This window comes from Ixodes scapularis, unplaced genomic scaffold (assembly GCF_016920785.2).
Source record: "Ixodes scapularis isolate PalLabHiFi unplaced genomic scaffold, ASM1692078v2 PGA_scaffold2__306_contigs__length_199485367, whole genome shotgun sequence".
NCBI classification, from domain to species: Eukaryota; Metazoa; Arthropoda; class Arachnida; order Ixodida; family Ixodidae; genus Ixodes; species Ixodes scapularis.
The window spans coordinates 167,618,924-167,632,970 of NW_024609857.1; the positions used below are offsets into that span (position 1 = coordinate 167,618,924).

At 48.8% G+C, this 14,047-nt stretch overlaps 1 protein-coding gene across 1 annotated transcript; it reads right to left on the reverse strand.

Annotated features, from left to right (window-relative positions):
- Positions 1-6,377: 6,377 nt before the first annotated feature.
- Positions 6,378-8,677, reverse strand: LOC115324072. The gene is made up of 2 exons (XM_040217440.3): positions 6,859-8,677; positions 6,378-6,542 (listed from the first exon to the last, which is right to left on the reverse strand). The coding sequence occupies exons 1-2, from the start codon at positions 8,119-8,121 to the stop codon at positions 6,510-6,512; spliced, it is 1,296 nt and encodes a 431-aa protein (XP_040073374.2). The 5' UTR covers positions 8,122-8,677; the 3' UTR covers positions 6,378-6,509.
- Between the last annotated feature and the right edge of the window lie 5,370 nt (positions 8,678-14,047).

Here is a 14,047-nt window from a genome sequence, read left to right on the forward strand (position 1 = left end):
ATTGTAAACGTCTTTCATTTTTTATACCTAAGATCACGTTCTAGGAGGACACTTCTTCTTCTGCGTCGAAACGTAATCCACCTCCTCGGGAGAGTTATCACCGCCTTGCCCACGCAAAAGGTGAGCGCGTCTAGCACGCGCAAAATTCGCTCCAAATCCACCATTTTAGAGCGAGAGACGGCGCGAGCGCCCACCCACAACCCCTGTGAGCCCCGACGTCCCGACGGAAACGTGGCCGCACGAAACGCCCGACTCCAGTTCATAGCACTTAGAAGCCAAGGCCCGCCCCGAAACGTCATCACCAGTGGGTCCACCATGCAGTGCCGTCTCGTCAGCATTACCGCCAGCGCATCTTTCAGAATCTTCCGACGAGTACGAGGTTATCGGACGGTGACGCCACGACGCGGGCGTAGCTGCCGCTTAGCGGTGGGTCTCGACAAATTCCACCTTGTTTGCCGCTTGGGGCTGGTTGGAGATCCACTAACCGTGACGTAATGCGCGGGCCTTTGGTTCTGGCTGGCATTGCTCCAGCTCCTACCTCGGAACAGATTACGATCTTGGGGTGCGCATTCGATGGCGGAATACCAAAACTGAAACCAAAAGCCGTTAGATCAAATTTAAATAACCTTTTGTACTTCCCCCCTCTCGTTTTACGATCGAAAAAAAAAAGAGCAAAGTGTGTGGTGTTGCCAGTAGGATTCGGGTGGGCCCGCCAGTCGTAACGCCCAGGCAGCAGCAAGCGACAATGAGGAAGCAACAATCCAGCTTTTTTTTTTCTTTCTTGAGCGGAACGTCGTCTGCTGAGCCGCTGAGCACTGCGGTTCTCATGAGCAAGGTTACATAAGTTGCGCTGCAATACACTGTGACTAATTGATCTCTTTTAGTACTGCGCAAATTATGGAATGAACGAAAAACAGCCTAAAATATGAACTGAGGACAGACAGAAGGAGTAGAAACGAGAAGCGCTGACTTACAACTGCATTTTAATGTCAAGAAACATAAAATAGTCGAAACACCCAAAACGCCAAACACTTCCTTTCTGGTACATGTAGTAGAGCGCAGTGGATAGACTACAGTTCACGCAGAAAGAATAAAAACGCTGAAAATCGACGAGGGACAGTCACTCACAGTCCTTTCAATGACACTCAAAGTTGTTTGAAGGAACTGAGAGTGCCTGCCCCCTAGTCTAGTTTTAGTGTTTCTATTTTTTTTTCTGTGTGAACTGCCTATCTGACTATATTATCGAGGTATTTCCAACCTTGCTTCAAAGCGAAATATGTGCGCAATCTCGCTGCTAAGCAAAGCTGTAGACGGAGAGCTGAACCACATGCCCTCCACGCATCGCGACACGCTGAATGCCTCCGCAACCCCCCTGGTTCTTGGATTAGCGTGCCGCGTCACAGAGTCAGTGTCAGCAGAACGTGACACACACCCGCACCTGTTACAGTGTACCGCAAAATGGCCGGAAGGAGAAGACCTCACAGCCGCATCTGCCTCCCTCAACCTATCTTAAATGCACTCGCCCGACTGCCCTATGTTTATTTATTTTCCCACACGGCAACGGAACTTATACACCACCCCGACTTCAGAGTTCACAAACTGTTTTTATGTTTTTTTGTGGAATGTTATATTCTGCGCCGACGCGGCGGTGCTCTAAAGCCTGGCTACATTGGACGCAAGCGCCGGTGACTCACGTTCGACGTAGCCGGGAAACTACATGCCCCGAGCGGACCTGGACGGTCGCCGGAGCGAGAAGAAAGGACAACCAACGGATTCAGGAGCGGGGCGAACACTGGCCGATGAGGCCGCAGATCACGCGCGGCTCATGCCGTCGCGTGCTGTCCTTTTTATTCTTTTACATGGATGCACGAGATAGCTACTTTAAAAAGGAGATGTCAAGTAGCGCCATCTCGTGCAAATCAAAATACTACATTCTCCCTCCCTTTAAAAAAAATAAGAAAATTGTGGGAGGAAGACTTACGTTATACATTCGTTATGTGAAAAAATAACGAAAATCAAAACACTTCACCACCCGAAAATTGCGTTATTTCACTGGAAATATTGGTTTTAAAATTGTTCGTTGAAACACAAAAAAAAAAAATATGAAATTCGCAAAAGATTGTTTATAAACGTTCTTTGTGTGCACGACACGGAAAATTCAACAAAATCCTAAACAAGTCATCCGAACAAAACGGGTTTTCACTGAAAGTTCAGGTTGCATCATACTAGTCACATGACGATCAAAATTTCATTCCAAGAGTCATATTTCAACTTAGAGCACTCTCATCTCTCCTCCTCCTGGGAAGAAAATGAAACATCCAACCATACCTATTTTAATGTCCATGACACATTGTAGTGTTGACTGTTAGTTTGTTAGTTTGGTTATTGTTTAGAATCTTGTGTTTGTCATGGACATTTTTACCTTGGCCAAGGTTTTGCTATAACAGTGATATGCTTTTAATGTTCTATATGTACCCAAACTTGATACCAAAAATGACCTTTTACGAAAACATAACTACAAAAGTCTTAGTCACTGTACTCCGAATCTGACTGAAAACTATCATCGCCAAGTGCAAGAATATAGTCTTTGAACTTCAGCGGAAGTCTTCTCTGGCGTATTGGCCGACCTTGCCTCGCTGGTGGTAGAGGAGCTGTAGATGGCTCGGAGATCGTGGGTGGTGTGTGGAACTCGGTCGTGAGTTCTTCCACTGAATCCTCAAGTGGAGGCATAGATGGCGTACTCGTTCCCGAAGACTCCAGAGGTGTACTCGTTTCTGGCGACGGCAAAACGAGCAGTTCTGCCCGTGTGTCTGGGCAAACTGCCAGATCGGAGACAGGTAGTTGCTCTGCAACCACGGACTCTGGTGATGACCCTGGCACAGCGTCCGGAGCAGCAACAACCACGGGCCCAGGAAGAGGCCTGACCGCCGGAACAGGACCGGGACCAGGCTCAGGGAGAGGCCTGATCTCGGCCTCAGGAACATGCCTGAGTACAGGCTTAGGGAGAGGCCTGACCGCAGCCTCAGGAACAGGCCTGACAAGCCTGTCAGGCTCCACAGACTGTCCAGCGTCTGCCACGGAAGCAGGGCAGAGCTCAGGTGCAGAGATCCCGATCATGTCGGGTACAGCCGACCCGAGATTCCCCTCGGAAACAGGAGCAGGGCCCCCAGGAACAGAGGCAGGCCCAGGGACAGCTCAAAGAACAGTTCCAGGAACAGGTCCAGGAACAGGCCCCGGTACAGCACGCGGAGCAGGAGACTCGGCCGCAGCAACCGGAACTGTAAACTTTGCCGCAGCAAACAGATCTGGCTCCTTGGGAGAACCCAGCGCTGCATGGCGAGGTGCACCTGCCATGGGTGCAGCAGATGAACCGGGTCTCCCCAAGAGACCAGACGCTGCGGGGTTACAGGAACCCTCCGGGCAAGAAAAGATAATTGGTACTTGGGACGTTGAAGTGCTTCCACGGACAGGGGTCAGTACAGGAACCACTGGAGTTGCAGGAGGTATATACAAGTCATCTTCATCATCATCATCATCCCAACCGTAGTCAGGAACTTGTGCTGGAGGCAGCTGTATGGACTTTGCAAGCTTCGCTGCGTTCCATTTCCTACCGTCAGCGAGTTGATATGTAGCAGCTCCTAACTGTGCATGTATCCGTTGTGGTTCTGTATATGTACTCCGCAACTTGTTGTGATGGGTGGGCTTGAATACGCGAACAGCCTGCCCAGGATGAAACTGAGGGTGTCGTACAGCTCTACGATGGTCAGAATAATCTTTCATGTTTTGTTGATAGCGCTGTACTCTTCCTTGTAGCTGAGCTCGACGTTCCAAGAGATCGTCAGGTACCGTCCTAGTCGGCATGCCTTGTACGTCTAGTCTAGACCGATGATTTCGTCCATGAAGGAGAAAGGATGGTGCAAATCCTGTTGCAGGATGTACCGTACGTCGGTACGCTTCCAGGTGGTCTCGGACGGCATCTGGAAGTGGACGACCTTGTACAACAGCTAACTGAAGGCACGACTTCAGGACTCGGTTAAATCTTTCCACCTGCCCGTTACATTGGGGGTGGTATAATGACGTTCTCCTATGTTTGATGCCATGTTGACGCAAGAAATCTTGAAATTCATGGGAGGTAAACTGTACTCCATTATCTGACACAATCTCGCAGGGCAGTCCCTCGCGTGAAAAAACGTTCTTCAAAAAGCTGATGACAGTCGCAGAAGTCACAGAAGACGTGGCTTGAACTTCTGGCCACTTGGAGTGGTAATCTATGAGTACCAAAAAAAACCTTTGACTGGCCGGTGCACGATCAACCGGGCCCACGATGTCGATTCCTAGCTTTTCCCAGGGCTGACTTGGAAACTGGATGGGCTGCAAGGGAGCCGGTGCAGCCTTCACTGGTTTGTCGGTAGCATGGCACACCGTGCAGTTCTGGATCTTGTTCTTTATGTGTTCATTCATCAACGGCCACCAGTAGTGTTCCCGGATCACACTTGTGGTTCTTGTGATCCCCTGATGAACTTCGTGTGCTACTTCCACGATCCGGTCTCGAAACTCGACAGGGACGACAAGTTTTTCTCCCTTGTACAAAATACCGTCGTACAGCGACAGTTGGTCTCTGACGTGATAGTAAGGCCGGAGATCTGGATTGGTTTTACTATCTTCAGGCCAAACCGAGGTAGTATAGCGGATGACGGAAGGAAGAACTATGTCATTGGCCGTAGCCTGTTGAAAACCGCCTTTCGACAAAGGAGCCATTACGACGGAAACAACTTCCTCGTCGAATCTCATGCCCTCCTCAGTGTCAGACACTGGCAACCGTGAAAACGCGTCAGCAACGACGTTGGTGGCGCCCTTCTGAAACTCCATTTTGAAATTGTAATTCAGAAGTCGGGAGGACCAACGAGTGATCCTTAGAGGACGGATTCCGGAACCTTTGTTGGACAGTAACGTGACCAACGCCTGATGGTCAGTACGAATGACAAAAGACCTTCCCCACAGATACACGTGCCACTTTTCACACGCCCAAAGACATGCGAGAGCTTCCTTCTCGCCCGTGGAATACCTTCGCTCTGCATCAGTGAGCGAGCGAGACGCGAAGGCTACAGGACGAAGCTGGCTACCATACTGCTGCTGCAAAACAGCACCCAGACCGTACTGAGAAGCATCTGTGGCCACGACGATAGGCAACGCCGGGTCAAACATGGCCAAAATTGGAGCTTCTTGGATGGAAGTCTTTACTTTCTGAAAACTGGCCTCGACTTCCGGAGACCAGTTGAAACGAACTCCTTTACGTAGGAGACGACGCATCGGTTCGACGACCGTGGAACAATGAGGGATGAACTTGCTGTAGTACTCTACCAGCCCTAAAAATGCTCTTAACTTCACTGCATCAGAGGGAGTTGCAAAATTTAGGACCGCATCTACCTTGGATGACAGGGGTGCTAAACCTTTCACGGAAAGATGGTGTCCCAAAAATGAGAGCTCCTGTACTTGGAAAACACCTTTACGGTTTAGCTTCATTCCTGCTTGGGAAATTCGAGACAAGACACGACGGAGATTCTCATCGTGCTCCTTCAAAGTGGATCCATAAACGATGATATCGTCCAGATAGAACTGAACGCCTGGACAATCCCTTAGGATTTTGGACATGAGTTGCTGGAAAGCTGCGGGTGCGGATGCCAGCCCGAAGCAAACTCTCTTAAAGCGAAATAACCCCTCGTGGGTAATGAAAGACGTGAGGTCACGACTCACCGGGTCGAGACGGACTTGATGGTAGGCGGACGCCAAATCCAGCTTGGAGAAGATCGCCGCTCCCCGTAGAGAGTTCAACAGTTCATTGATGCAAGGAAGTGGAAATGAATCAATGACAACGGCCTGGTTCGGAGCTCGTAGGTCCACACACATACGGATGTTGCCATCGGGCTTGCGGACGACAACAATAGGTGACACCCACTCGGAGGCTTCGACACGTTCAATTACGCCTTCTCGCTCCAGCTTGAAAATTTCTTCGGAAACCCGATCCCTTATGGTCATCGGGAGGCGACGGAGCTTTGATTGGACTGGTGGAACTGTGTGCCGCACCTTGACCTTGTGCGAGTGATTCTTCAGCAGACCCAACCCCGGGCTAAAAAGATGTCCAAAATCTTCGAAGCCAGGTGGCGACTTGGATGCGTCTCGCTTCGAGGAACCACCAACAAGGCTCGTTGAAGGACTGGATTTCTCTGGATGACGCTGCATACCTTGGGCCGCTTGACTCCCCGGATGATCTTGTGGACCGTGTAGTCCGTGACTCTCAGGACTGTAGAGCTCTTGACTCTCAGGATGACGTTGCGGACTTGACTCGTCCTCGAAGACTTTAGGTGTGGCCTCTTCAGAGACCGATGAAGCAGGAGACGGGTTCTCCGCAAATGAAGGTCTGGAACTTGCCGCTGGTCGAGAACCAGGGACTTGCGATGCTTGACAGGACGACGCGGTGAACGGTCGTCGCTGCGGGTTGGGCATGGGCCTCACATCCCGCTGTGATGCTCCTCCTCCGTGAGCTGCATTCGCATACAAACACTCATGTTTAGCGCCATTCAACACCAGTTGCAACTCGCGGACCGCGTCGATGCCGAGTAACGAACGTCCAGTCTTGGTTACGTAAAACTCCAACGTTGTCCAGCGGTTCTTAAAAATTACTTGTCCCACAAAACATCCAAGTACCGGTATGGTCTCTTGCAAATAGTGGACGAGAGGCGTCGACGGCGGATGTTACTTTATCCTCCGCTGCTTGTTAACTTCGTTAAACATGCGTTCATTTAGGATCGACACACATGCACCGGTATCAACATGAAGACGAAGAGCGGTCCCATTTACCGTGATCTCGGCCATGAAGGCGTCACGACGCATGCTGCCGCCTTCTCGTCGCTCGGCCGTCCCGACGACCACAGGTTCCTCCGTCAGCCTGACGCTTGGCAGCTCCTCAGGAGACAGCGACTGGCCGACCACGTTCACCCGGCCGGGCCGGTCCCCTCTGAACTGTCTGTCGGCGAAGGTCCGTCGAGTACCACGGCCTTGAACCGGGAACGATGCCTGTCGCCGATCGTAGGTGAAGGCAGCCGCCGGCGGGCGACGACTCTGACACGCCACTGCAAAGTGTCCCCACTTTCCACATAAGAAGCATGTCGCTTGAGACGCCGGGCAAACCGCCCGATAATGACGGCGGCGTCCACAGAAGTAGCAGGCGTCGTCTGCTCCAATCCCACCCGTCCGAGGCGGAGCGGGCTCACGCCCACGCTGAGGCTGGAACACCCTCGCCGGAAAACGGGGCATGTGACCGGAGGCCACCGGAGCCCAAGGAATCCTGGGTCCAAGCTGCGACGGCGGGTAGCCAGGTTGAGGCCAGGGAGGGTAGCCGCTGTAGCCATCTTGCCCATGCTCGATGAAAGAAGACGACGCTTGGCCGCCATCTTGTGTTGCTGCCGTTTGATGTTTCTCGATCTGGACACGCTGGACTTCTGCCGCGACCGGGACTTGCGACTCTCGCCGCCGAAAACTTGCGGCCGTCTTCGCTCTCTGCTCGTACTGGCGAGCGATCTGGATAGCCCGCGACAGCGTTGGCAGCTCGCTGCCCTCGCACTCCTGCAGAACGCGATCCTGGACGCGTCTGGACTCCAGGCCTTCCAAGAAAACCTCGCAAAGTCTTTCATCGAGCGCGTTCCCCAGAGCACAAAACGAAGCCTGATGGCGCAACACGGCAAGAAACTCAGTTACCGACTGGCCAGGACGTTGGAACAAACCGCGCAGCTTCTGGCGTTCAAGCGCGATACTACCCGAAAACTCAAAATGCTTCTCGACTGCCTCCAGAAAAACCTGGAACTCGTCAGTCCCCTCCACCGCAACCGTCTCGTACAGCTGAAATGCATCCACGATGCGCTGGCCCTCAGTGCCCAACAGCGAAAACAGGATGGCTTTTTTTCGGAACGGTTCTACGAGATGCAACGCCGACGCGTCAAGAAAAGTCAGAAAAGCACGCTTCCATGCCGGCCAAGCTACTATCGGCGGACCGGGCACTGCCAAAAAGACGGCCGGCGGCGGGAACGCCGTTGGGCCGCTCGAAGACGAAGATGACGAAGTCATCTCACGATGAAAATGGAACGTACTGAAAACCTAGGCCTAATGCCTCCCCCCGAAACTCATCAAACGCGGCCTTCCCGCAAACTATGACTACCGTTCACCCGGAACAAAAAGGAATACATTTCATGAATACAGTTACGCGCCGGTTTCCTCAACCACTGACCCGCGACGCGGAGTGAAGCCCCCTCCCGAATCCCGGGTTACAAAAGAGGAAATGCTACATATTAAAACAAATATCCCATCCTCGTCGCCAAAATGTTATATTCTGCGCCGACGCGGCGGTGCTCTAAAGCCTGGCTACATTGGACGCAAGCGCCGGTGACTCACGTTCGACGTAGCCGGGAAACTACATGCCCCGAGCGGACCTGGACGGTCGCCGGAGCGAGAAGAAAGGACAACCAACGGATTCAGGAGCGGGGCGAACACTGGCCGATGAGGCCGCAGATCACGCGCGGCTCATGCCGTCGCGTGCTGTCCTTTTTATTCTTTTACATGGATGCACGAGATGGCTACTTTAAAAAGGAGATGTCAAGTAGCGCCATCTCGTGCAAATCAAAATACTACATGGAACCTTCTTGTCACAGGTTCGATCGTGACACAAAACGTTTCCAGCTTCCTAGGAGCGCAAAAGAACAGCAGCAGATGAAGTGCTTGACACTTTTCATAGCAACAGCTGTTAGTGGACCGTCCCCCGGTTTCGCGACGGTGTGAGCGTAAATAAAAACGTTTCCGCCTACATTTGGTGACAAAAGTAATGTCCCGTGACATGACGTCACTGGACATACAGACAAATTCGGGGTCCAGCTAAATTTAGCTGATAAATTTACGTCATGTGACTTATGCACCCAATCAGTTTCAGCGCTAAATTTGACGGGAAAATTGATGTCACATGACCGGACATCACGATTTCTGCTGACGAATTCCGGTTCCCCGCTAAATTTAGCAAAACAAAATTACCTCACGTGACCTATACACCGATTCCGGTTCCCCGTTAAATTTGGCTTGAAAACGCATCACGACCTTATGATCATTTATTTATCAAGATCGTATCTACCCTAAGTCAACGCAACGTCATTTCAATATCAGATCACCGTGTGACGCACGATCGGCACACTGTCAATCGATCGTCATCGTCATATCGTCGAAAAAGCCAGCACAGCTGCCGCACTCTAAACACATCCCGTCGTGAAATCGTCGCGCCTTTTTTTCCTAAAATTCCACGAATAACCTTGGGTGTATCGGTGAGTATTACCGGACCCCCCTAAAGCTGGGTCTTGTTCTCTCCGGTACACCAGCACTCCTCCGGAGTCTCTTCAAGAGGGCTGCCACTACTTCCACAAGAAGGGAATACCCCCCCTGTTCCAGTCTATGCACCTGTGACCGAAAACTCTCCGTTAGTTTGTGTAGGCATGATTTCGACGGCGCAGCCCGCGGACACGAGATGGCAATACCTCTCTTGACCACTTTTGAGTGGTTGGACTCCAATGGAAGCAGGCATTTCTTTGACCTTTGACTTTGCCAGCAGACGTGCGAAGGCTGTCGCGGAAGTATGATATCCAAAAACTGTAAGGTCCCCCTTCTCGTTAGTAAACTTGTACCCCTCCGATTTGACCTTGAACACCTCCTAAAAACAATTATACCAGCCCAGCTCTTTGTGTATTTTTTATTTGGGGGGGGGGGGGGGGGCAGTATCAAGTAGCCGTCGACGTGTGTAAATATCTAAATGTGGAGATAAGACCCAGCGTTAAACCGGTAGTACTCCTCTATATACACAAGGTTAGCCATATAATGAAAAAAAAGTGGCAAGCAAACATCATGTGCGGGTGCTCTTTTCCGCTTTTTGGAAGCTGGAAAAGTTATGTGGCACGATCAAACGAGCGACAATAAGGCTGTACAAAGAAGCATAAAAAGCACCTTCTTGACAGGGTGGTCTATCAGATCCCGTCGTCGTTTGGAGAAATGTACATAGGGCAGTCGGGCAGATGCATTCATGATAGGTTCAGAGAGCGTGAGACGGTTGTGAGGTCTTCTCTTTCCGGCCATTTGGCGGTACACTGTTACAACAGGTGCGGGTGTGTGCAACGCTTTACTGACACTGCAATTGTGACGCGGCACACTGATCAAAGAACCGGGCAGATTGGGAAGGCGTTCAGCATGTCACGATGCAAGGAGGTGGGACAGCTCTCCGTCTATCGCTTTGTTTAACAGCGAGATTGCTCACATGTCGCTTTGAAGCGAGCGTCTAAATACCTTTTTAAAATAGGCAGATATGCAGTATTTGGGTGGTTCGACGGTTTCATGTTTTTTCACATTAAAATTCAATTGTAAGTCGGCGCTTGTCGTGTCTACTCTTTATACCTGTCCTTCATCAATATTTTGGGCTGTTTTTTGTTAGTAATGCGTCACGAACTCACCCAGGTTACCAGTCTTGTGCGGAATGAAGCCTGAACAGCTCACATAAAATAAACGACAAAATATTTTAGCACACAAACAAAGACCACCTCCATGAAAGTGGTGAGAAAGCATTACGATAGGGTGTAAATTGACTAGACAAGTTCCATAATGCCTCTGAAGACAGTAACATTCAAGCGAGAAAAGAATCAACTTTATTCAAATCTATTTTTATAGACTCCATTGTCGTAGAGAAAAAGGCAGGAAAAATGCCACGAGCCTGATCAGTCCCTGTTCCCTATAAAAATAGGGGAATTTCGTCAGCCCCTAAATTAATTATCGACAAATAAAATAAATCACATAGAAAATGCAGTGCAATGGAAGCTCACATCTGCGAAGTTCACAACGTCCGCAATAATAGTTAGTATAATCCTTTATTCTTCTAATGTAATGTGTCAATTAACAATTGACTTGCCTCTCCGCTTGACATGCACAATATGTGTATATTTATTTTTTAATTTATTTATATGGGAGTGCCACTGGCTCCACTCAAGGAGCCTTAGTAGAAGTGGGTACACCATACGACAAAAAAAGGTATCGGCATAAACAGAAACAGAAAAAGGAAAGACCCAGTTAAAAGGTTAAAAGGCGCGAACAAAACAGGACGAAAAAAGACACACGTAAGAAACGGGCACACGACTGTCCGTGTCGTACGTGTGTCTTTTTTCGTCCTGTTTTGTTCGTGGCTTTTAACGTTTTATTCAATATAAACCAACTAGCCCCAACCAAAGTTTTTTTTGAAAAACACAATTAAGTAAAATTTTCACAGCAGTAATGAAATTTTCAACAGTTAAGATGACAGTATCGTTTGGTAGCTCATTCCAATCTTGAATTGCCAGAGGAAAGAAGGAATATCTAAAACAGTCAATGTCAAACCTGTATTGTTTTAATGCTCTATTTTGGTTTAGGTGTTGGGACCCTCTCGATAAAGGGTTTAAGTAGCCAGAGCTTTCGATTTGAATAGTGCCATTGAGAATATTATACAGTACTTTTGATATTTCAATATTTGCTCTTGTTTGCAAGAGAAAATATTCTGTCTACAACATTTGTCTCGAAATTTGCTCTTGTTTGCACGAGCAAATATTCATCTACAGAACTCCTTCTCATGGCTACGCAATGTGAACGAGTTCTGTAGATGAGGTTCCTTTACGAAAATTATTTACAGTAAACCGAGCACCTAGTTTCTGAATACTTTCAAGCATGAGAATTCCATTTTGCGTGTAAGGATGCCAGTGAGCAGGCGTATTCTAACAGAAGTTTAAAAAAACTTTTATAGACAATAAGTTTAGTATCTGAATCATCAAATTTTAACTTCCTTCTCAACGCGACCAATGTGCCCCTCGATTTATTAACAGTCGCTTCCAAGTGCTGGATCCAGTCGAGTTTACTATTAAAACAAAGTCCTAAATATTTGTATTCCTTAACTCTCCTGAGAGGTTGCCTTTCAAGTAAGTAATTAAAATGGATCGTCTCTTTTTTACATGATACGGTCATGACGACTGTCTTATCATAATTTGGCTCATTTACCACGTTTTAGACCAATTCATTATTGCCCCCGAAGCTTCTTTTAGTTTAATGTTGCCGTTGTGGTTCCTCATTTTGTAATATGTAATACTATCATCTGCAAACACTCTAAGTGGGACGTTATGTTAAATGATATGCCATCAATGAAAACCAAAAACAAACCACATATTCACACAACCCGCCTGGACAATGCAGCACTACAGCAAGCACAAACAGTCCCCCTTGACTTCTCAGTTGCGAAACTGCTTACGAACCTGTATAAGAGACAAGAAGAGATTTGTTGGTGACCCCAACGTGTCCGTGTCGCCTTTCCCACTGACGGTGGTATCGCTGGGGGCGTGTCTCGGAAGCGGCAATGAGTTTGATGACAAAAGGACGCCGTAGCTGGAAGAAACCAGAACTCGTCAGAGACCAGCTCCGACGCGAAGTCCGGTGAAAAAACTGGTGCCCCTACTGAAAAAAATTTGTATGAATTTATTTCTGCTATATTTATTGGACAGAATGTCATATCAGAACTCTTCTATACTCACTATGCCTGGCAGTTCGACGACTTAACCATAGAGTGCCCGGACCAGGGTGTAAGATAGACAGGTGGGGAAACGAGAGCCAAATGAGCGACCGGATTGTGTCTCCCTCGGTTTTCTCTTTTTCTGTGGCGCCATCTATGTGGAGCACCGCGAACTCTCACTCCAGCTGGGCGAACGCTGGCGACCGGCTAAACTGACGGAGAAGATTTCTCGTGGATTTTCAGTGGAGGACTGTCGTGCTCTCGGTTTATTTTGCGCACACTCCAATAAAGTTTCATGCAAATTCGATTCCAATTTTTTTCTTCTCACCGCAGCGCCATCTGTCGCAAACCGGGGTACCCGCAAGCAGACGAGTACACAATCCGGTCACGGCGCTGCGGTAGGTTTCTATGGGCCGTTTCCCCACCTGTCTATCTTACACCCTGGCCCGGACGCAGATTTGAAGCGCGAGGATCTGGTAGCAGAGAGCATTTCTCGGGGAACCTGGCATTCAGCGCACAACTTTTGCAGCGGCGAGGACCCGAAACATAGTTTTTCAAACCCGACGAGAAAAGAAGCGGTAGCGCGAGGAAGGCGAGGAGCACGAACGGACATTCCATCGCTCGGGAGAAGTGTGTTTGGGCGTCTCGCCGCAGCGGGGCGCACGTTACAGGGCTCTCCTGTCATCTGTTGTCTGCCGGTCTTCCTTTTCATTTTCGGCGGCCTTGTCTCGTGGTGATCTGCCAGGCTTTGTGACGAATGGCATCTCTCACGCGCGTTCGTCAACGTGTTAATTTGGGTATTAACTTCGAATCTTTTATACGGTGAAGGCGCGCGCGTTCTCCGCCGGTGGCTGCAGCATTAACTGTACAAAATTGTTGGTCTACGCTCGGCATGACCCCGGAGACGATCTGCCCGAACCTAACCATAGACAGCTTTGCTGTAAAAAGTAAACGCTGATTCCGTAATTATTTGAAAGGCAATAAATCAAGCCGCTCCACTGAAGTTTTAAGCCACGTGTTTCCTTGCCCGCGGAGGACGTCGTATATTCAAAATAAAATTATATGAATTTATTTCTGATAAGCTTATTGAACACATTTTGATATCAGAACTTATATGATATGAAAACATATCATATAAGCCTAGTAGTTTGTATATGTCGCATATCCGTTTTTGGCTATTTCATATCAGTTTCATACGTCGCTTATCAGTTTTCTAATATTTCATATCAGTTTCATATGTCACATATTCGTTTTTGGATATTTTATATCAGTTTCATATGTCACATATCAATTTTTGGATATTTCATATCAGTGCTTATATAGATTCACATAATTTTTTCTCAGTGGTGCACAGTATATGTCTTGCATATAAAAGTAAGCGTTGCTTTATTTCGTCACCATGACTCATTAAAAATAAACTTGTCCTTGAGAGGTACAGAAATAATT

Coding starts and splice junctions, on each gene's coding strand:
- LOC115324072 (XM_040217440.3), bottom strand. CDS start 8,121: ATGACTTCGTCATCTTCGTCTTCGAGCGGCCCAACGGCGTTCCCGCCG. Junction 6,543..6,858: donor CCTTCATGGCCGAGATCACG/GTAAATGGGACC, acceptor ATGCGAATGCAG/CTCACGGAGGAGGAGCATCA.